General features: G+C 45.2%; 1 protein-coding gene and 1 long non-coding RNA gene across 3 annotated transcripts in view; both read right to left on the bottom strand.

The window, feature by feature from the left end:
- The window catches only part of LOC308470420, a 51,410-nt gene extending 34,960 nt beyond the window's left edge, over positions 1-16,450 (bottom strand). The window contains exon 1 of the long non-coding RNA XR_013982418.1: positions 16,348-16,450. This is a non-coding gene — a long non-coding RNA (uncharacterized lncRNA). The remainder of the gene's footprint in view (positions 1-16,347) is intronic.
- Positions 1-24,073, bottom strand: part of TRAF3 (TNF receptor associated factor 3) — an 88,725-nt gene that overhangs the window by 34,960 nt on the left and 29,692 nt on the right. For both annotated transcript variants that reach the window (XM_080980719.1, XM_080980718.1), the window contains exons 3-5: positions 18,925-19,044; positions 9,917-10,175; positions 4,193-4,244 (exon numbers count right to left, since the gene is read on the bottom strand). In XM_080980719.1, the coding sequence (XP_080836845.1) occupies positions 4,193-4,244; positions 9,917-10,155 (291 nt within the window). In that variant the 5' untranslated portion in view covers positions 10,156-10,175; positions 18,925-19,044. The remainder of the gene's footprint in view (positions 1-4,192; positions 4,245-9,916; positions 10,176-18,924; positions 19,045-24,073) is intronic.

Below are 24,073 nucleotides of genomic sequence, written 5' to 3' on the forward strand. Positions count from 1 at the left end.
TCTACCCCATCACAGGTGGCAGAACACACTATGCTTCTTGTGGCCCAGCAAACACCCAACTCTCTTTTCCGCAGACCACACAGACCCAAGTTTAGAACATCTGAAGATAGGACAGATGACCTGTGGGAAAGGAAATCGGCTTTATGATGAAACAAAAGCCTACACTGGGTTATAGAAATCTGCCATGAGTGACCAGGGAAGAGAGAAACGCAATAGGACAGTGAAGAGTGTGCACCAAAAACGCTCTGTAGCAAAAATGCACCAAGCTCAGCTGCAGTAGCAGCAAAGGAACAGAGAACGAGAGAAGGGATCAGGTGGCCAAACCCATGATAGAGTGAAGAAATATGAAAACAACCATGAAACAACAGTTATGATTTGTCTTTACTAGGCACTGAAGAAGAGTCAACACTTCTAAGAAGCCTCCAGCTCAACTAGCTTTGGCATGGTGACGCATTATCAATTCCCACCTCCCTTCCCACCCTCTGCTCCAATAAGGAAGTAGGAGGAGTCTTCCTGGATGATGATGTCGTCAACAACTGCTGACCACTGCTCCATGTGGCAAGCCATCTCTCTACAGCTTCTTGAGGAAGAAAATTCCAGACTGGCCTTTGGCTGCTCCTGGGGATGGCAGAGTACAAGAGGGATTGCTGCCTTGGTGGATTATCTGCTTGAGCAACAGGGCCTACCTGAGCTGTTGCTCACCTTGTGTTTTGCCATTTTCCTGCATTGTGTTGGGATTCACACTCACGTCCCTCTATGGGCATTAATTGCCCTTGAACAGGCACCTTCATTTCTCTGGACTGATGCCCAGTCTGACGTCAATGCTACTGTTATAACCTCCCTAAGTGTCCAACGTTTGACCCAGGTGCTTGTATTAACTTGCTTGGGTATGGTTTTGGAACGTGAAGTGTGCCTTGTGCCACCTACCTCTGTTCCCACACTGGTCTTGATCACAGATCGTTGACCATAAAGCTTGAAGGACTGTTGATCTTGACACTGATTCATAGACCACCTGGTTTTAAGGATTCAGTCCTGTTGGGTTTTCAAATGACCCAATTCTCACAACAATGCAACGGAGGCATGGGGCTGGTATCGACAGCCATCCTTTCTCCTACACTGCATGCGTTTCAAATACCACGACTGCAGTCTTGGTGCCCAGCTCCAGTCTAGATACCAGGATTACCTTCATATGAACAGTCTCAGTATCCTGCTAAAGCTGTAGTACCTAGAACATTTCTTGGCAGGCTCCAGTTCAAGCCTAAACAGCTGGCATCCCTTGGATCTGGAAGTCTCAGGAGCCAAGCACATGCCTTGGTACCTAGAGTGTTTCTCTAAACTGGCAGTCTTGATGTTTGGCTTGTATTCTGGTGCCTACGGTTCCTCAGCACCACCTCATGCCTAGTGCCAGTCCCAATATCTAGCCTCTCTCTCTGTCCTGACAGGTTTGAACCCCAGCTCAAGTCTCAGTTATTGGGGGTTTTCAATGCAAAGTTTCTCTGCTTACATTCCAATTTCAGTACCTAACATTTCTCATCAATGACGGTTTCAGTGGCAAGTCCCATCCTTTGCCCCTGATATCCAACTCTATCCTCGGCATCGCGTGTTCTCTGTACAAAGGGTGTTCAAGCTTCAGTATCTCCTGTTTTCTCATTACTGGCCGCTCTAGGACCTGGACTCAGCCTTGGAACCTCGCATCCTCTACATTTTATGGGCTCAGTGTGGGCATTTTCTTTGGTAAAGGTGGCCTTGACACCTACGATGGTGTCCCTGGGTGGGCACGAACCACCAACCTACTTCAACACCTAGTGGCCGCTGGTGGCCTTGACATCTGGCCTATGACTTGGTGCTCATTACAGAGGCAGTCCCAGCCAAAGCCCCAGTGCCCTACACTTGGCAACCCTTGGCATAAAGCACATAGAGTTGAAATGCACTCAACTACATAGGCACCACGTTTTCTGGGTACATAACTGCTTTTCCCTGAATGATCTTGGTTCCCAACAAGTTCTAGCACAAAGTGTATGCTGTAAGGTGAGAGGACCCTTAAAATGTGGCCCTCCATGCATCTCCATCCGGTCCTTGAGGGTCTCACCCAGGCCTCACCTGTCACCAGCCCTGCTTAGTGCCTTCCTGGAGTGCTCTTGCCTGGCTGAAATGTCAACAAAACTTCTTGCTTGCCATGATGAGAGGCAGGTATGTGTGTCTACAAAACCTCTGGCTTTTGCACAATGGTCAAGAGTTGCATGCAGCTTTGAGTCTGGCCCCACGTGCCACTGGCATCTAGTCCCCAGGAGCCTGCCCAGGAGCAAAGGGCAGCTCTAGGGGCCAAAATTGCTCCCCACCCCTGCTGTGCAGACTTGCTCCAAAAAACCTGTAGCCTTGTAACCTGGCTTCAATCCTGGAGCGTGCTGCCTTCGAAGGAGCGTTTGGGTCTGTGATCCATACCACAACATCTAGCCTTCTGCTATGAATGCTTTATTTGCACGGCAGGCTTTCTTCTACTCCTTCTGCGCTGCCTGCATGCTCCTCAGCATCCCTCCGATTTGATTCGCCTTCAAGTGAACTTCATCAGCAGCCCACGCCTGCACAGCCTTTTGTTAGCCTCTATCTGCATGACTGCACCTCTCTGGGACTGCGGAATGCAGCATTGTTCTCAGAGACCGCATGCTGTTGACTACCTGGCTGTATATATCGTTAAGGCTGGAGTTCCTACCTGCCTGTCATTCATTAGCCTCATCCCAGTAGCAGCAGAGGAGCTGTGCTTACGAATCACAGCTGATTACACCACGGCTATGTGTCTCCTGATCAGGGACAATGCGCACCTGCACACTTTCTGCATAGGGAGCTTCTAACCTTCTAGGGCTTCTGGGACATGCCCTGCGTGTTTTCCTTCAGCAGATGCACCTGCCTAGCTGTCTTCCAAGCACCTGCCCAGCTTGAGTGTCAACGCAGAGCCACTGACTGGTGCAGCAGGACCAGAAGCAGGGTTTTCACAGCAGCCTCCACCATCCCGCCAACTTTCGCCTAGTGACAAATCTCCATTAGATGATCGCTGCCAAGCATCACCTGCTGGCTTTGCTACAAGACGAGTCAATACTTGTACTTGAGGGGAATACCTGCTCTTTCATCGCTGGATGCAACTTCATCTACTTCCCCCATGGGGACTGGGCAAACTCCACACTAGTAAAATGTGAAGAGACGAGTAATTCTAGTTTCTAACCACATTGATGCTGCCATGGGGCAACTATCTGCTTCTCTGGTGAATTGACCACGACTCTGTAAACCTTCTACAGCTTCCCTTTCTTGCATGGATCCACATCCATTCTGCACAAGCAGAACGATTTCCACTTGTGCCAAGGGACTTCATCCTCTCCCCCCTCCTCTTTTCCCCACAACCCCCAAATCTGCTCCAGAGTGTTGTGGGAACCTCTACAATAGGTTTAGGGAGTGAATGGGGTGAAGAACATTCTGATGCACGAAGAGAAATCATTGCACTGATGAAACATTCCCCATAGCACTCTTGTGAATACAATCCACGATCCTCAACACTACCAGCTCTTACGTTCTTTGGGAGAACTGCAGGGGTAGTCAATGTGGTGGGGTTCTCCAGAAGTTGTGGGACTACAACTCCCATCATCCTTGGGCATCGTCTCCACTGGCTGGGGCTGATGGTAGTTGCAGTCTAACAGCATCTGGAGGGCCCCATGTTAGCTACCCGTGGTGTATTGTTTGCAAACTCCCTACTGCAGAACTATCTTGTCATGCTTGCCTTGCTATAACAGAACTTGTGCAAGATAACTACATCTCTATCCGCCTGTTATGGATTGTTGGCTACACGCACCTCGGCTGATTCCTCAGGGAAGAACTGCAGTTATATGTGAATGGCGAGCAAGTAAGAAGACAGTTCATCATTAGCTGTCTGCTATCAGGAGTTAGAAGATCAGCTATAAGAATCCTGCTCAACCAGCTTTCCTGGGGGTCAGGTGGGCCCTGTTTTTGAAAAGGACAACCCATACAAGAACTGCACTCATGAAAAATTCTGGAGCAAGAGAAAGAGAGCTAGAAATGCATTTACACTGCAGAAAGTAAAGGCCAATTTCTTGTCTGAGATAAGCAAAGCAACCTAGTTTAAGATGCACAATAAGGTGGTTCGTTTTTGTTTTTTTGGGGAGGGGGTGGGGAGATGGAACTATACCTTATCTTTCACTATTGTTTCTTGACATGCTGTACATTTTGGAATTGCAGAGCTAGAAAAGAAAAACAACAACAACAACTGATCTTACACCAAAACTTCGTTTGCATACATGTAGCATTTCATATATGTTGACAATAAATTTAAACAGAGGTCAGTACATTTAAAAAAAAAGAAAAAGAAAAATAGGCAAAGGTTGGGACCGCACTGGTCACAGAGGTTAAATGACACACATACACACAAAAAGCAGGCAGAGTACAAACAATCAAATCAAAATGCACCTTATAACTTGGGTCCAAAACTTTCTCCTGTATGAATGAAAGGGCAAAGGAAGCGTTGATCCAACCGAGGCTCCCCACTAGTGAAAGGGAGCAGGGTGGCAATTTCTATTGGTTTCCCCTTTCCACTGCAACCCCCAGCACAAGCACCTATGCTGTTCCAGAAAATAGTCTCCCACGAGAGGTGGTGGACTCTTGGAGGTTTTTAACCAGAGGTTGGGTGGCTGTCCATCATGGATGCTTTAGCTGAGATTCCTGCATTGCAGGCTGGACTAGATGACTCTCCGGGTCCCTTCCAACTCCACAGTTCTATGATTCTATGACCCCCTCAACCCTCTGGGCTGAGCATCTCAAGGGGCTACAGGGAAGAAAAGGACTCGGCCTCACATCCCATCCTTCCAGCACAAGGAGAGCTCTGCTCAGCGCAAGTCTGGGCCCAGCCCTGTGATGTTCAGAGCACCTTCAAGCAGAATTTTATTATTTCCCCTTCCTTTTTTATTGTTTAATCTGCATGAATCTCCTGGTATTAATCTCCTGGTATGCCCCGCGGAGGACCTTAAGGTCCACAAATGACAACATTTTGGAAGTCTCAGGTCGCAAGGTGGTTAGATTGGTCTCAACTAGGGCCAGGGCCTTTTCAGGACTGGCCCTGATTTGGTGGCACGCTCTGTCACAAGAGACTAGGGCCCTGCGGGACTTGACATTTTTCCACAGGGCCTGCAAGACAGAGCTATTCCGCCTGGCCTTTGGTTTGGACTCAGTCTGACCCTTATGTTTCCCTCCCCTTATGGTCTTGATTTATCGGCTACTTTTAAAATGACGCTGCATTTTAAATTGCATTTTAACCTGTATTTTAAATTGGTTTTCTTGTTCCCCCTATTATGTTTTTACTGTGATTTTATTGGTGTTATCGCCGCCCTGAGCCCAGCTCTGGCCGGGGAGAGCGGGGTATAAATAAAATGTATTATTATTATTATTATTATTATTATTATTATTATTATTAGCTCCACGAAAACACCAGGTCTGCATTCTCTTTACCAACAAGGTTAAGTCTTCCCAAGAGAGGTTGTGCTAGCTTCCCTTAACCAGGTGCTTCTTGGTCAGGCATGATGGGAGTTGTAGTCCCAAACAACAGGAGGACACCAGGTCGGAGGAGGCTGGGTTACACCATTTACGGCTATTATGAAAGTTTATGGCATTAAATGCCTGGACAGTTCAGTTGATTAGAGCGTGGTGCCGATAGTGCCAAGGCTGCAGGTTCGATCCCCACATGGGACAGCTGCATATTCCTGCATTGCAAGGGGTCCCCTTCCATCTCTAAAATTCTGTTTTAAAAATGGGAAACCATAACTTTATTAACGAGGTAGCAAGCTTACTTTTTCCGGGTCAACTTTTAAAAGCATGGCTATAAAGAGTTTTTTTTATAAAAAAAACCCCCTACTTGTGCCGTAAGACCGTCTACCTGCAACACTGAGCAAAAGCTCTTGCAAAAGCATCATAATGCTATTGCAATGCTCCATTCACAATCACTTGTCGGCTTTGATGCAACAAGAAGATTACCTTAAGAGCATAACAGAGTGAAAGCTTCCTTTCTTACTGACAGCAACAATGCTGGGAGATAAGGTTGCTTCGCAGCTGATGCCTTCACGCACACTGTGTGCACATGCCGTTCTTCATGCGTGGAGGGGGGTCCACTCCCATAGAGCCCCCTATGCCCCCCTGACAGCTGGACATGCACAGTGCTAGCACAGCGATACAGTTGGGGGGGGGAACCTTCCTAAGGGCACCTGCTGGCGTCTCCCAAAGAGGTCCAACATCTCTGCTCTTCTCCAAAGCTCCAGTGCATAGTCTGTATGTGTGCCAAAGTTTCAGCCCAGATTGTCTGCCGCTCAATGGAGAAGTAGGATGCTGGCAATTCAGTTGTGCAAAATGCAACGGCAATTGCTGTTCTAGACGATGCCCTTGCATCACCTATATTAGTTACTTCAATTGCAGCCCTTGATTACTCTAGTCAATTTAATCCTCATCTTTTAAATGCTGTCATGCTAACAGCAACACACTTCCTAATGTCTTAATAGGCCCACAAGCTTAACATGAGTTAACAGAGTGATGCAGCAGCAAAAAGAAAAAAAAGCTAATGCTATTCTAGGCTGCATCAACAGAAGTACAGCGTCCAGATCAAGGGAATAGTCCCACTCTGTTCTGACCTGGTCAGACCACACCTGGAATACAGTGTCCAGTTCTGGGCACCAAAATTTAAGAAGGATGTTGACAAGTTGGAGCGTGTGCAGAGGAGGGCTACCAAGATGATCAAGGGTCTGGAAACCAAGCCTTTATGAGGAACGGTTGAAGGAGGTGGGTATGTTTAACCTGGGTAAGAGGAGACTTAAGATGAGATGTGATAGCCATTTTCAAATAGCTAAAGAGCTGTCAAACGGAAGATGGAGCAAACTTGTTTTCTCCTGCTCTGGAGGATGAGACCTGAACCAAAAAACCAAGTTACAAGAAAGCAAATTCCAACTAAACATCAGGAAGCACTTTCAGATGGTAAGAGCTCTTAAGACAGCAGAACGGACTCCCTCGGAAGGTGGTGGGTTCTCCTTCCTTGGAGGTTTCTAAGCAGAGGTTGGATGGCCATCTGTCATGGATGCTTTAGCTGAGATTGTTGTTGCAGGGGGTTGAACTAGATGACCCTCAGGGTCCCTTCCACCTCTACAGTTCTATGATCTCCACTGACTCTCTTCATTTCTTTCCTCTCTAATTTTCCATCCCTTTGAGATGAGGATAATGCAGGAAACTTGTGTTCTGCCTTAGAACAAATACCATTCATCCGATACTGTGCTATTGTCTCCTAGTGCTTATTGAATGCACTCAAGCATCCTGTTTGCTCTTTTAAACTACTGCTGCATACTGAGCAGTAATCTTCACTGGGCTGTCTTCAGTGGTTCTTGTCTCTCTATCCTCAGATGACCCAGAGAGAGAGAGCGCTAAAGGCTCCACGGCATGATCGTTATATTCTAACAAGTACACGAGAACCGAGAATGGAATTGCTTTCCACCCACAGCTCCAAACCCAATGCGGTGGCACGCTCTCCATTCATTTTAACAGTCGGGAGTTGGAAATGGAAGTGGAGCCCACACAATCACTGCAAACAATGATTCTAGAAGAATTATATAGAAAGGGGTAATGGTATGCAAACAACAATGCACGAGCAGCGAAACACCACAAAGCCATTTACTCTTTGCAGCTTTCAGGTTATTTGAAATTCATATTATTATTTCATTCACACACACACACACACACACTTTCAGAAGGCCATTTGCTTGATACAACACAGAAAACACAATTAACATTCAATCACATATCTAAACATCTTAGGGAAGGAGATGCCCACCAACTTAGCATTTTGGATTACAAGTCTCATTCTTCTCAAGTTGATTTCATCATAACAGGAACCTTCCCCCCCCCCCATCTTTCACTTTACCTCATCTAATTATTATTAGTTATTTTGCCTCCCTCTTATCAGCTGTTAACAGCGTGAGATGACAGCATTCTACTACAAAAATCGTGTGTGTGTGTGTAAAGAGACCCCTGTCCATTAAGTCCACTCGCGAACGACTCTGGGGTTGCGGTGCTCATCTCGCTTTGCTGGCCAAGGGAGCCGGTGTACAGCTTCCGGGTCATGTGGCCAGCATGACTCCAGAGCAGCGAACGGAAATGCTGTTTACCTTCCCACCAGAGTGGTACCTATTTATCTACTTGCACTTTGACGTGCTTTTGAACTGCTAGGTTGGCAGGAGCAGGGACTGAACAACGGGAGCTCACCCCGTCGTGGGGATTCGAACTGCCGACCTTCTGATCGGCAAGCCCCAGGCTCTGTGGTTTAGACCACAGTGCCACCCGCCCAATATACACAAATGACTTTCATCTCTAATATAGCCTGCATTTCATGGGGTTGGACTGGGTGGGCCTTTGAGTTCCCTTCCAACCCTATGATTCCATTATACATATATCCAGGAAGAAATAACTAGACTTTTTCCTTTATTTGCAATAAAACAGCACTTTTATCTGTAGGAATCAGTAAGATTTGTTTCTGATGTCTGCATATTTACAGTGATGGATCAAGAAGGACAAGAAGCCTAGGTGCTGCGCAATGAGCTTAACAGCAGTAGCGAGCAATTAACAACTGCCTGAAACAATATTGCAGCCCATCATTCCAAAAGCTCAGAGCCACTAGGAAGGCCCTCGGGCTTGGTGTCTTCTTCACTTCCCTGTTTTCTTCTACAGCTATATAATTGTTGACGTGGATGTTTCATATCTATCCGGCAAAATATGAAAATGTCAACTCCTTCGTTTCTCTGGACTATTTCTGAACTGGCAAATAATTTATGGTAATGTTATCAGCATCAACTTACAAGAGATGCAGTTTAAAATTAGCTACTCTCTCAGGTGTTTCAAAACTCTTTCTTTGGTCTTTGGGGAAAATATAATCCCATTCTTTCCAACTATCTGTCTGTCATAAAGTAAAGGTAAAGGGACCCCTGACCATTAGGTCCAGTCGTGACCGACTCGGCGGCGCTCATCTCGCTTTATTGGCCGAGGGAGCCGGTGTACAGCTTCCGGGTCATGTGGCCAGCATGACAAAGCTGCTCTGGTGAACCAGAGCAGCACACGGAAACGCCGTTTACCTTCCCGCTGGAGCGGTACCTATTTATCTACTTGCACTTTGATGTGCTTTCGAACTGCTAGGTGGGCAGGAGCTGGGACTGAGCAACAGGAGCTCACCCCGTTGCGGGGATTCGAACCGCCGACCTTCTGATCGTCAAGTCCTAGGCTCTGTGGTTTAACCCACAGCGCCACCCGCGTCCCTCTGTCTGTCGTAGAACCACACAATTGTAGTGTTGGAAGGGACTGTGAGAGTCATCTAGTCCAACCCCTTGCAATGCAGGATTTTTTTGCCTAATGTGAGACTTGAACCCACAACCCTGTAATTAAGAGTCTCATGGTCTACCGACTGACCTATCCAGTCTGTCTTCTCTCTCAGTGACATGTATCAAGCACTAACTAAGGAGCAAAGGAGTTTTGGTCAGCCTTCACAGTCAACCAAAATGTATGGTTCCCCTAATTGAGGTGGGGGTGGGGGGAAGAATCTCATACCTGGTGTCACATAGAGCACTATTTTCTGGAATCCCTCTGAAGTCCAGAGTGAGGTCACAGGGGAGCCCACCTGCCCACTTTGACCCAATTAAAAAATGACTGGTGAGCTCATTTGTGGATTGCTAGATATGAAACTAGTCCAGGTGTTTGCTCTTTACTTTATGCATACATATTCAACATGCAAAGTTACTTCATGCCTAGAACTTGACCACGAAAGCATTTAGGTTAGAAAGCCAGCACCTTGCCTTCAGTACCGTTTTACCCCATTGAAACAATACCAAGAAACACTAACCTTAGCAAAGCATTCATACAGGTCTCGCAATACCGATGCCCACATTCTGTCTGCTTTGGATTGCACAAAATGAGGTGGCACTTTTCGCATTTGTATTTGTCCTCCACTGCATTCACAAATTTCTCTTTGTAGCCACCTTGTTCGGGCACGTAAATGGATGCCACTGGGCTGCGGTCGGGATTTGCCTTTTGGACCAGTTCCACTGACACCGGGGGATCTGTTTTCTTGCTTGTGTCCATGTTGCAGTTGATAAATATTACTAAAAGAAAACACATATCCACACATGCATGAAGAGAGAGTCTTGTACCCACACAATTCAGATGAGAAACAGATGCGTATTTCATGCAAACATTTGTCTGAGGTTCCTCCAACATCATGAGCGTTGGAACATATTGAGTACACAGAAATATGCAAAAGCACTTCCCATTCCTTCCTTTGAAGAGAAAGTGCACACATGCAGATTCACTACTCAAGAGCTGAAGCAGCAAGTGGTGATTTGCATGCATGGAAAAACAGCTTCAGATAAAATTCCCATATCATCTATCGCCTCAAACACAATGCTTCTCCAATGAGGTTGTTCCAGCATTCAGTTGCAAATGACCAAATGAAAAGTCACCAACTTGTGTCTTTGGTGGGGATCCTGCAGCCCTGATTAGGTCCATCAGACCGCTTACCTGAAGCCACAGTCACCTGCCCTACACCTGACATCAGGTGTAGCAACAAAAAAGGCTTTTATGGGTATGTCAGTAGCAAAAGGAAGAACAAAGAAACAGTGGGGTCACTCAGAGGAGAAGATGGTGAAATGCAAACAGGGGACACAGAAAGAGCTGAACTCCTCAATGCCTTCTTTGCCTCAGTCTTCTCCGATAAAGAAAACAATGCCCGACCTGAAGAATTTGGAGCAAATGATTCAGCAAAGGAAACACAGCCCAGAATAACTAAGGAGATAGTACAAGAATACTTGGCTAGTTTAGATGTATTCAAGTCTCCAGGGCCAGATGAACTGCATCCAAGAGTATTAAAAGAACTGGCAGATGTGATCTCAGAACCACTGGCAGTCATCTTTGAGAATTCCTGGAGAACAGGCGAAGTCCCGGCAGACTGGAGGAGGGCAAATGTTGTCCCTATTTTCAAAAAGGGGAAAAGAGAGGACCCAAATAATTACCGCCCAGTCAGTCTGACATCAATACCAGGGAAGATTCTGGAGCAGATGATTAAGCAAACAGTCTGTGAGCACCTAGAAAGGAATGCTGTGATCACCAATAGTCAGCATGGATTTCTGAAAAATAAGTCATGTCAGACTAACCTGATCTCGTTTTTTGACAGAATTACAAGCCTGGTAGATGAAGGGAACGCAGTGGATGTAGCCTACTTTGATTTCAGCAAGGCATTTGACAAGGTGCCTCATGATATTCTTGTAAAGAAGCTGGTAAAATGTGGTCTTGACTATGCTACCACTCAGTGGATTTGTAACTGGCTGACTGACCGAACCCAAAGGGTGCTCATCAATGGTTCCTCTTCATTCTGGAGAAGAGTGACTAGTGGAGTGCCACAGGGTTCTGTCTTGGGCCCGGTCTTATTCAACATCTTTATCAACGACTTGGATGATGGACTCAAGGGCATCCTGATCAAATTTGCAGATGACACCAAATTGGGAGGGGTGGCTAACACCCCAGAGGACAGGATCACACTTCAAAACGACCTTGACAGATTAGAGAACTGGGCCAAAACAAACAAGATGAATTTTAACAGGGAGAAATGTAAAGTATTGCACTTGGGCAAAAAAAATGAGAGGCACAAATACAAGATGGGTGACACCTGGCTTGAGAACAGTACATGTGAAAAGGATCTAGGAGTCTTGGTTGACCACAAACTTGACATGAGCCAACAGTGTGACGCGGCAGCTAAAAAAGCCAATGCAATTCTGGGCTGCATCAATAGGAGTATAGCATCTAGATCAAGGGAAGTAATAGTGCCACTGTATTCTGCTCTGGTCAGACCTCACCTGGAGTACTGTGTCCAGTTCTGGGCACCACAGTTCAAGAAGGACATTGACAAACTGGAACGTGTCCAGAGGAGGGCAACCAAAATGGTCAAAGGCCTGGAAACGATGCCTTATGAGGAACGGCTAAGGGAGCTGGGCATGTTTAGCCTGGAGAAGAGGAGGTTAAGGGGTGATATGATAGCCATGTTCAAATATATAAAAGGATGTCACATAGAAGAGGGAGAAAGGTTGTTTTCTGCTGCTCCAGAGAAGCGGACACGGAGCAATGGATCCAAACTACAAGAAAGAAGATTCCACCTAAACATTAGGAAGAACTTCCTGACAGTAAGAGCTGTTTGACAGTGGAATTTGCTGCCAAGGAGTGTGGTGGAGTCTCCTTCTTTGGAGGTCTTTAAGCAGAGGCTTGACAACCATATGTCAGGAGTGCTCTGATGGTGTTTCCTGCTTGGCAGGGGGTTGGACTCGATGGCCCTTGTGGTCTCTTCCAACTCTATGATTCTATGATTCTATGATTCTAGGTGTGGTGCAGATAAAGACGCAGCTCCCTGCCGAAAGGAAGGTTTGAAGGCAACTGCAAAGTCATTCCTTTTATTCCAAACTACGCTGGCAAAAGAAACGCATCACCTGACTCAAGGTGATGCAAAGGTATTGACAGGTGGGTGGCCAGGATGAAGCCCACCAACCAGATCCAGTGCCCCCACCCCAACTTACACTGAAGATGTTGGAATTTGATATAGGTGCCTAGTCTGAAAGTAGTAAGAACCGATTAAGCCTGAAATATACTTATTTTATCTAAAATATTTATACACCACCCTTAGAAGCACACTCGTTCAAGGTGGCTTCCCAAAAAAATGCCAATTAACAATACAGGCCCAATAAAATAAAAATAAAATAAAATTAACAGGCCAGCAATTGATATGACTTAGGCCTCAAATATCTGAACAGACAGCTTCTTCCCTACAAACCCTCCTAGGCCGTAAAGTCAACAGAGGGGGTCTTCTGGGTAGTCCCACATCCCTCAGAAGTTTGGGAAGGGTGGCCGTGAAGAGGGAATTCCCTGTGGCAGCCCCTGAGTTGTAGAAATCTCTGTGTCTTCAGAGCCCATCCTATTCCTGTGTCTGTACTGCGTTTCAACCGTATTTATAATTCTGAATTTTTAAACTCCTGTCATATGCCCCAGGACCTGCTGGCGAAGGGCAGGTAATAATCAGCAGCAGCATTCCAAAACTACAAAAATATTACCAAAAAAAACCCCTAACAATAGCCAAAACCCTAAACTAAAACACCTTTTGTGGAAAGCCAGCGAGGAAAGATGGGTTCTCCGACATTTTCAAAAGGCCTAGAGTGCTGGGTCTGCTGGGGCCCAATTGGCAAGATCCTCAATGAAGCTGGCAAACCTAAAAACTACAAGGAGCAGCCAATATTTTCCTTAAGCTCATTCACAGCCCCAAAGAGTTAGGGTCATTACGAAGACAGCGAAGAACAATAGAAGCAGTAGACTATCTACTCTGTAGCCTCCATTGCCTCTAGCCCAGCACATTCTGTCCGAGAATACGGTGTTAGGGGACTGAAATATAGTAGCTGTCAACATACTACTGCAGAAACATCTGACCTGGTTACCTCTTGTTTATCTCTCTCCCTGGCCTTCCGCTTCTGTCCCAGTTCCACACTTCAGTCAACTCAGAATGCCTTGCTCTTAGATCAAGGTCGGCCAGTTCCTCAGAGGCGATGTAACAAGATCTTCTTACAACTGACAGCTAGAGGGCATAAATTAAATTTCCTGCCATCGCAGCCTTCCCAACAGTCTGCGCTGTCACCAGAATGCCTTCCCTCCTGACTCCAGCCTACTAAGCATTCCCGGAGGGCGAAGAAAAATCACATTTCGAGCCGAGAAGGGTAAAAGAACCAATGTACATCTCCACTGCACCTCAATGGCTACAACCTTCTTGGAGCCATTTCTATTCCCTCTGTTTAAATTATTGTGAGCCACTCTTGACGCTGGTCCCTAGACATAACTTAGCATGTCCTTGGTGTTAAGCAATGAACAGTAGCAAACAGTTACACACTGCAAAAAATCAAAGCTTATATTAAAAGCCGTTATAGAATTCCCTTCCCCTCATGCCAAATCCGAGGGTGCACGGCCATTTTGTTTCCCAAGACATTTAATGGTTGCTTACTTATTTTAATCAGGGCTTTGGCTATGTTAACTGCTTCCCAAAGAGGCTACTGCTGCTGACTTGAATAGCTACTTGTTCTTTTTTATCGCTTCTTTCAATTTTTAAAAAATTAATATTATCGCTTCTTTTTAATCCGTTTGTAAATTCAAAGGAAAAAGAAGAGGGAAGAGAATTTTTTAAAGAAAATTTTAAAATAGTATTGTTATTACTTTTGTGTATTTTCATTTGAAAAAAAATTATTAAAAAATCAGTATTTGTGGTTTTTAAAGAAATTACAAAGACTTCACAGAATGTAAAATGTTATGGGAACTTTGAACAGAAAGGCAGGATAGAAACTATGCAAAATAAATAAATATAGCTGATAGATTATGGGAACAAACAGCAAACTCTTCTTTAGAGGGGCAGGTTTTCTACACCAAATGGAAGTACTCACTATCTATCCAGATATACTCTCTTCAAATCCCCTCCTCTCTCATTCTTAAAGGTAAAGGTAAAGGACCCCTGACAGTTAAGTCCAGTCGCAAAAGACTCTGGGGTTACGGCGCTCATCTCGCTTTACTGGCCAAGGGATCCGGCGTTTGTCCGCAGACAGTTTTTCCGGGTCATGTGGCCAGCATGACTAAGCCGCTTCTGGCGAAACCAAAGCAGCCCACGGAAATGCCGTTTACCTTCCCGCCGGAGTGGTACCTATTTATCTACTTGCACTTTGATGTGCTTTCGAACTACTAGGTTGGCAGGAGCTGGGACAGAGCAATGGGAGCTCACCCCATCGCGGGGATTCGAACCGCCAACCTTCCGATCAGCAAGCCCTAGGCTCTGTGGTTTAGACCACAGCGCCACATTTTGCAAATGCTTGTACAGTCAATATACACCCAAACCCATTTCTGGTAATATAAGAATTCATCAATATCCCATTCATACACAAGCTTCCCATGCTTTGCTTGGGTTGCCTTTCAATAGCTAACCTTGTTTCAGATTAATTTTTTTCATCGAATGTGTTTAAATCAGGACTACTCTGCTAGAGAATTAAAAGCAAATGAAATTGGGTTGTCACACAGTGCTTGGATCAAATACTGCATCTGCCTCTTGCAGAATCTCATGCAGAATTCATGTGGCGTTTGAAGTGTGGGTATTTCTGCAGGAAACTGGAGAAAACCCAAGCGCTGGTCACTGAGAAGGCACCTGTGATCTGCCGCACGTTCAGCTTATGTCACTCTTTGCCTCTGAGGCTCCCGATTCGGCGGTACCTGTTTTATGGCGGGGCAATTTCATTTTAACATTTTAACACAAGTGCACCCCCCAGACAATTGCTCATTTGAGTTGAATCCGATTAATAGTCATATGTTGCCTTAGAGCTAGGGCGCAGAAACAGATCCGATCACAGGGCCGGATCCTTATTTCCTCAAACTCCAACTCTGACAATCCCCTGACTGACACCTGTCAAAAGTTCAGAGGAGGGGGGGGTTACAGCAACCTCCTTCCGAGATGCTCCCTGCAATTGCCCACTGGCTGATCACAACTTGGAAGTCATTAGAGACAGGGAAAAGCTTATTGAAAAAGGAATATTTTCTCCTCTGCTGAGAAAGCGGTTTGTATTTAATGGACTTCCTCCAGTGCCTGGAATACAAACTCCTTCCTCTGGGAAGAAAGAAAAAGATGCTGTTTTCCTTTTCTTTCCAAAGGTTGCAGTTTGTATTCAAAGCTCTGAAGGAAGCACCATGAATGCAAGTCGCTTCCTCCAGCCCCCCCCCCCCCCGCTATGCTAGGGAGTTTCCAGAGGATTAGAGCAGTTTATCCCAGCTGATTTGGGCAGCTTTGGCTGTGCAGGTCTCTCTTAAAGCTCTGACAATCAGCAAGGCTCTTCAAGGAGCCTTGCAAAGGGGCGTGCAGACTTTCTGGCCCCGCTATGATTTTACCTGTTCCACACCTGACATCACATAGAGCATCAGGTGTAAGGCTTGTGGCCATGTCTACCTGGTGGGCCAAATGGGCAGGCCAGGCCAGCAGGCCAAAGGTACCGCACTCCTCTCTTACAAGTTAACAGGCAGTGTATAACTTACATTTCAAAGAAAATAAAATTATTTATTTCTAGTCCCTTTTTATGGAAGAAAGGAGTATTATTATTTATTAAATTTGTATACCGCCCAATACACGCAGGTCTCAGGGCGGCTCACAGCATAAAACTGCAATATAGAAGCATAAAATACACGATAAAAAATAAAAACAAGAACAACCCAATACAGTCATACCTCATGTTACATTTGCTTCATGTTACGTTCTTTCAGGTTACGTCCTGCGGTGACCCAGAAGTACCAGAAAGGGTTATTTCCGGGCTCCGCCGCTTGTGCATGCGCACAAAATGACGTCGCGCGCATGCGCAGAAGTGCCAAATTGCAACCTGCGCTTGCGCAGATGCGCCGCTGCGGGTTGCGCTCTTTTCATGTTGTGAACGGGCCTCCAGAATGGATCCCGTTCGCAACCAGAGCTACCACTGTAATTCCTCCATCCTCAGCACATTTTCAAAGGGCATCAGATGTCAATCAACCAGAGGTCTGGTTCAAGAGGAAAGTTTTTGCCAGGTGCCTAAAGTATAATGAAGGTGCCAGGTATGCCTTCCTGGGGAAAGCATTCCACAAATGGGGAGCCACTGCATAGAAGGACATATCCTGAAGCTGAGACTCCAATACTTTGGCCACCTCATGAGAAGAGAAGACTCCCTGGAAAAGAACCTGATGTTGGGAAAGATGGAGGGCACAAGGAGAAGGGGACAACAGAGGACGAGATGGTTGGGCAGTGTTCTCGAAGCCACCAACGTGAGTTTGACCAAACTGCGGGAGGCAGTGGAAGACAGGAGTGCCTGCCATGCTCTGGTCCATGGGGTCACGAAGAGTCGGACACAACTAAACAACTAAACAACAACAACAACAGCAGAAAAGGCCCATTCTCATGTTGCTGCCCTCCAGACCTCTCATGCTTAAATAGCTGTGCTTAAATGAAGCTGCCTCATAATCTGCCGTCTCGATGACCTATCCCATATATAGCAGGATATTAGCAGACATGAAGCTCTTTTACAAGAGCATTTTGCAAAACCACACCCAAAGTAAGAATTTCCGTGAAAACTGGATAAAGCATATATATTCAGTTTCCTCTAGTACTCCTCACTACTGCTGCCACTCCTTGGTTTTGCAACATCTACTTGTCTTTTTTTTAAAAAAAATACCCAAAATTTCAAGAAGAACGGTCGATGGGACAAAAGCTGTCCCTTGCCTTCCCATTTTCCACTCCCAACTGCAATCCTTCAAGCTTGCCTTTCATTTTAAAAATAAAATAAAGGAAATTGAGATCAGGAGGAAAGAGATCAGGAACTGTGCATCATGTATGGTTTGGCCCTGAGAAGAGGTGGGCAGGTCAGCGGCTGATTTAGGGACTCATCAGAAGAGGTTGTTAAGAATTCACCTGAGCAGATGAGATCACCAAGAGAAATAAGCGTGGGCTTAACAAGTTTCTCCACTCCTGAATAAAGCATAAATTGGGGAAGAGAAGGTGACTAGAGAAGGCGATGAAGAAATGGTTTTACAATTTGAGGAGAATTACAGAGAGCGCAGGATGTCAGGGGCAGAAAGAGGACAGCCATTCAATGTTTAATAGACACACAGCAATCAAAAGAAGAAACAGAAAAATAGCACAGACCCCCCCCCCAAAAAAACCCTCCCAAATAGCAGTATTTTGTCATATGGAACTGAACAACTTGATACAAAAAGGAAAGTGGTAAAACACTGCTATTTGCAAGAGTTTTTTGCTGCTATATTTTTTTATAAGTGCCTATTCACAGAGGCTCAGAACCAAATTCAGAAAGAGCAGCCTAAGAGGGCTTTCTGTAAGCTTTAGGCAACTTGATTGTCAGCTGGCAAATCATGTTTCCTATCAACTCAAGACATGGCTCCTCAGGGTTCCATTTTACGAAACAGCATATATTGGCTATCGATTTCCAGAAAACAGCCAGAAAAAATGCACCAGTAAGCTATATCTCAGCAGGAAGTAGTGCTGACATACTAAAGACTTTGACAGGAGGCAGAAAAGTAATGCAAGGTGCCCAGGAGGAAGAGAACTTCACCCAGGTGCCACCCTGGATGATTGGCTGCGATGGGAAAAGGGTGAGATTCTCCACAAAATTCAGAACTGACTAAAAATATGAATAAACAATTCAGTATAATTTGAACACTACACTTACAAAAAAATTAATCCAGAAAATGAAAAATTTACACTCATATTGGTCCGTATAGTTAAAGCTATGGTTTTCCCAGTAGTGATATATGGAAGTGAAAGCTGGACCATAAACAAGGCTGATCGCCGAAGAATTGATGCTTTTGAATTATGGTGCTGGAGGAGACTCTTGAGAGTCCCGTGGACTGCAAGAAGATCAAACCTACCCATTCTGAAGGAAATCAGCCCTGAGTGCTCACTGGAAGGACAGGTCCTGAAGCTGAGGCTCCAATACTTTGGCCACCTCATGAGAAGAGAAGACTCCCTGGAAAAGACCCTGATGTTGGGAAAGATGGAGGGCACAAGGAGAAGGGGACAACAGAGGACGAGATGGTTGGACAGTGTTCTCGAAGCTACCAGCATGAGTTTGACCAAACTGCAGGAGGCAGTGGAAGACAGGAGTGCCTGGCGTGCTCTCCATAGGGTCACGAAGAGTCGGACACAACTAAACGACTAAACAACAACAGTATGCCGCTATACCAATATTCTTGTTTCCCCACACAAAATGTATTCATTAAATTTGTATACCACCATTTCTCCCAAAAAGGAGCCCAACAGCTTACCTGTATAATGGCAGACGAAAGGGGCAAGGACATCTACGTTGGAACAGAGAAGAAAAGGCAACAAAAAATGAACTGTGAATCCGTTTCCCAGTTGATACTGTCAAATGTTGACTCCTGTAACTTAAGAGACAGAAGAAAACTCAATTTAAGTCCACATGCAAAATTGAGATTGAATTTAAAATCACAAAAACCTCTGGAAAGTAGGGATAGAAAGACGTTGTGAAGTTTGGTTCTCTTAATTTCTCGTTTTTCCAAGCTTAAAAATCCAGTTTCCCACATTTCCATAGCAATCAGCATTTTATTTTTTAAAATCCCCATGAAAACTGCATACACATTTTTAACTAAGGCACGTGTTTTTGCAAGCAATTTCCCCAGAGCTTTACAGGGCAGGCAGGGCGGCAAGGAGCAAAATGTGCCCCCTAACAAATGCGCCTGGGGCCACCAACCCTCCGGCCCTCCCCACACAATGCCACTGCATAGATTTATTGATGGCAAACTTCCTAGCATAACTAAGCAGAACATAAAAGGACAATGTCTTGCAAAAACAAAACAAAACCCTGATACTTTTCAATCAGATGCCCAAGCGTACTTTGTACCTGGCAAGCATGAGAACAGATTTTTATTGATCACAAGCAGTGCTACTTCCAGCACAGTTACAGATCTAGATCAAGACTGATAGGTTTAGGTGTGTGCTTTATGAATGTCATTTAGGAAAGCAGGTCACAGGACCAATGAATCATGTAGCATTGCAGCTTTGCATATCTGGCTCACATTATCCTTCATGGAGCCCCATGACGAAGACATGCCCGGGCATCCTGAAACACAACGGCAAAATCGACGCCTCCTAGTTATAAAATAGAAGAAGCAGCTACACCTTACGCAGGAAGAACTAAAAGTTCAAAAGGTCTCACTTGTGAATAACATATTCACAATCTCACCTCCCTTTTCCCCCCACGTTCTGTCAGAATTGCTTTTCTGCGAGGGGAAGAATTTGAATTGTCACAAGAAATGCATCTTCTGTGCTCCACTCTAATGTATGTGAGTAAATTGGGATAGCATCAGTGCCAGATTTACATATAAACTAAACAAGCTATAACTTAGGGCCCCACTCTCTTGGGCGGACGCAAAAAACTTAAAGGGGGGAAAACCTGGATGTACATTTCCAAAATATAAGATAAAAAACAAATAAAATAAAACCTACGTACAGCAACAGTATTTTGTGTTGTGTATGCTCCTATGATGTAAGTCATGGGCCCCGCCTGCTAGCCTGCTCCCTAAAATATCACTGCTTTGCTCATTTCTATGTACTGTATAGGGTGCCTACATTCTGCATGTGCAAATAGCTTTAGATACCTATTAGGTCCATAAATTACCATATAGTATATATTCAACACAAAAAACAGCAGCAATTTGTTGTTGACAAAGGACAGCTGGACATATAAAGGGCCCCATTACCTTCAGTAGCTTAGGGCCTCATCAAACCTAAATCCGGCCCTGGCTAGCATGCAATGTTGCAAGCCTAATCGAAAGGACATTGTTATGTTTGCGGGTGCATAAACACACCTCTGCTTGCCCGGGTAAGGATCAAGCCTTTGCCAGCTTTCAACTGAAATGCAGGTTTAAAAGCCTAAGCTTTCTCAACAAGTCTTGTTTGAATGCTTTCAAAACAGCTTGGAGGGCGCGAACAAACCACTCTCCACTTTCCCATCTCTTCCTGTTACGAGGTCCCAGAAAACTATCTTTGGGGCAGAGAAGAGATGGGTAGGGCAGGTTAGACAGCAGCAGTGAGCACTCCCCAAAACCCTAGCCAAGTGGCATTTCCTGCAGAAACCCCAACAGAAATGACTTAATAGCATAGGCTTTGCACCAGGGATTCTAAATGACCTTTGGAGGATACTTCCAACAACAAAAAATGCATTTTTTCTAGCAGACAGTGCCAAGAGCAAAACAATACTGTAGGTTTCTGTGTGTGTTCAATGGCTACTTCTGAAAGACACTTAAATCGTGTTACAGGGAGAAACTGGGCTGCCTCCTTGTACTTAGTCCTGCAATAAGTTTCTCTAGTGCTGCAGGTACAGTGGTGACTTTCTAGTAAGTATAAATTGCCCAGCTTGACATCCTTGCCTTCAACATTTTAGGTTATAGTTCATTCCAAGGGATGCAGTAATCTTTCCACCCACCCTTCCCAGCAAGATGCCTTTCAATATTTTGGCTGCAAAGAACAAAGCTTTTCGACTGAAAAGAGTACGTTCTAGCGAGCAAACATCTGAAATGTTTCAAAGAGAACCTTGATCCCTTCCACTGGGTTAGACTAAACTTGCAGTACTACTATTGAAAAGTGTAGTTTAATATATATATATATATATCAGTGACAGCAGCACAGTAGAGATAGCACACGTTTATTTCAACTTGCTTTGACAAGAAGAGGTATTTATTTCACTTAACTTAGACCTGGAACGCCTTTACCATAGTTTTCCTAAATGTGGCCTAGAAGCAGTAAGAGGGCCTGGTGATTGATTGGGTCTCGGTAAACCCTAGACAGAATCATAGAAGGGTCATCTAGTCCAATCCCCTGCAATGCAGGAATATATGATCAGCTGCTTTGCTGCTGAATGGAAAACTACATTCCCATTCATTGCATATTTCCTTAAAAAAAACAACCAGGTTTAGGGAGCATATATATCAACTGATATTTCTACCCGAAGGAGCATATCCACCCCCATCATTCTGCCCGGACACTGAGGTCCAGCGCCGAGGGCCTTCTGGCGGTTCCCTCGCTACAAGAAGCCAAGCTGCAGGGAACCAGGCAGAGGGCCTTCTCGGTAGTGGCACCGGCCCTGTGGAATGTCCCCCCACCAGATGTCAAAGAGATAAACAACTACCAGACTTTTAGAAGACATCTGAAGGCAGCCCTGTTTAGGGAAGCTTTTAATGTTTAATAGACTACTGTATTTTAATATTCTGTTGGAAGAATATTAAACACCCCACAACAAACACTCTGTGAGGTGAGTGAGGCTGAGAGACTTCAAAGAAGTGTGACTAGCCCAAGGTCACCCAGCAGCTGCATGTGGAGGAGTGGAGACGCGAACCCGGTTCCCCAGATTACGAGACTACCGCTCTTAACCACTACACCACACTGGAGCCGCCCAGAGTGGCTGGTGAAACCCAGCCAGATGGGCGAGGTATTTATTGTTGTTGTTGTTGTTGTTATACCCAGGAAAGTGTGCAGAGGAAGGCAACCAAGATGACCAAGGGTCTGGAAACTAAGCCTTATGAGGAACGGTTGAAGGGTATGTTTAGCCTGGAGAGGAGGTGACTGAGAAGAGATATGATGGCCATCTTCAAATAACTTTATGGAAGATGGAGCAGACTTGTTTTCTCCTGCTCTTGAGGGTAGGACTTGAGGCAATGGCTTCGTTACAAGAAAGAAGATTCCCACGAAGCATTTGGGGGGAAATTACAGACAGTAAGAGCAGTTCGGAAGCGGAACAGACTGCCCATGAGATGCGGTGGACTCTCCTTCCCTGGAGGTTTTAAAGCAGAGGCTGGGTGGTCATTTATCATGGATGCTTTAGCTGAGATTTGTGCATTGCTGGGGGTTGGACAAGATGACCCATGGGCACCTTCCAACACTATAATTCTATGAAGCCCAACTGAGAAGTATTGTTGCTCTACGAATGCTTCTGCTGAAACGTAAGAACAGCCTGCTGGATCAGGCCAATGGCCCATCTAGTCTAACACCCTGTTCTCACAGTGGTCAACCAGATGCCTGCAGGAAACAAGCGAGCAGAACATGAGCACAAGAGAATTCTCCCCTCCTGTGGTTTCCAGCAACGGGTGTTCAGAAGCATTGTTGCCTCCAACTGGGGTGGTAGAGTATAACCACTGATAGCCCACTCCTCCTCCATGAATTTGTCCAATCCTCTTTTAATGTCATCCCAAGTTGGTGGCCATCACCGTCTCCTGGGGAGCACATTCCATAGTATGACTATGACTATGAGGAGGTACTTTCTTTCAACTCCCCTTAATCTTCTGATGTTCAACTTCATTGGATGTCCACAAGTTCTACTGCTATGAGAAAAACCTTTCTCTATTAAATTTTCTTCATGTCATTATAAGTTTTTATAAACTCTTATCATGTTGCTTCTTACTTGCCTTATCTTTAAACTAAATAGTCCCAAATGCTGCAACCTTTCTTCATCCTCTTGATTATTCTTGATGGCATTTTCTAAACCTTTTCCAGCTCTACAATATCCTTGCGGAGGTGAGGTGGCCAGAGCCTACAGCTTGTGTGTTCCACTCTCCTTTTTCATGAATCAGAGAGAGATAGAAAGGTTTTATTTTCAGTTTCAAACAGAATACAGTTCTGGTGACCTCCAAGCTCTGTGAACTGTGGTTTGTTTAAACTAGGGTTTAGTGAGAACAAGGCAAGATCTAAATCCCTTTTTACGCCAGTGTGGTGTAGTGGTTAAGAGCGGTAGACTCGTAATCTGGTGAACCGGGTTCGCGTCTCTGCTCCTCCACATGCAGCTGCTGGGTGACCTTGGGCTAGTCACACTTCTCTGAAGTCTCTCAGCCCCACTCACCTCACAGAGTGTTTGTTGTGGGGGAGGAAGGGAAAGGAGAATGTTAGCCGCTTTGAGACTCCTTCGGGTAGTGATAAAGTGGGATATCAAATCCAAACTCCTCTTCTTCTTCTTCTTCTTCTTTTCACTGACTTTTCAATAAACATAGTTTAAACAAATGATGGTTCCCAGAGCTCAGAAACCACAGGCAACTCTGGTTAGTTCAGAAGTAAAGTGGAACATTTCAGTCTTACCAATGAACTCAATGGGACTTACTACTGAGTAGAGCTGTACAGGATTGTGCTGTAAGGGTTGTCAGTCTGAATTTAGAACACCTTTGCATTGTAGCACACATAAACCTATGTGTCGCGGGGATCAACAAGGGCCATGTATTGCAGAACAAACCCATCCATTACAGAAAATAATTTAAATGTCAAGAACAAATCTAATTGACCTTATGAAATTTGCAAAACCCCTGTTCCAGAAAAGAAGAACGTCTTGTCTAGGGACACAGAGTGACAAATGTAGAAGCCTTTTAAAGGCAGATACAAGAGAAGATTGTCCTCTATTGCAGCGTTCTCCAA

This window comes from Podarcis pityusensis, assembly GCF_964106645.2.
Source record: "Podarcis pityusensis genome assembly, chromosome: 1".
In the NCBI taxonomy this organism is placed as follows: Eukaryota; Metazoa; Chordata; class Lepidosauria; order Squamata; family Lacertidae; genus Podarcis; species Podarcis pityusensis.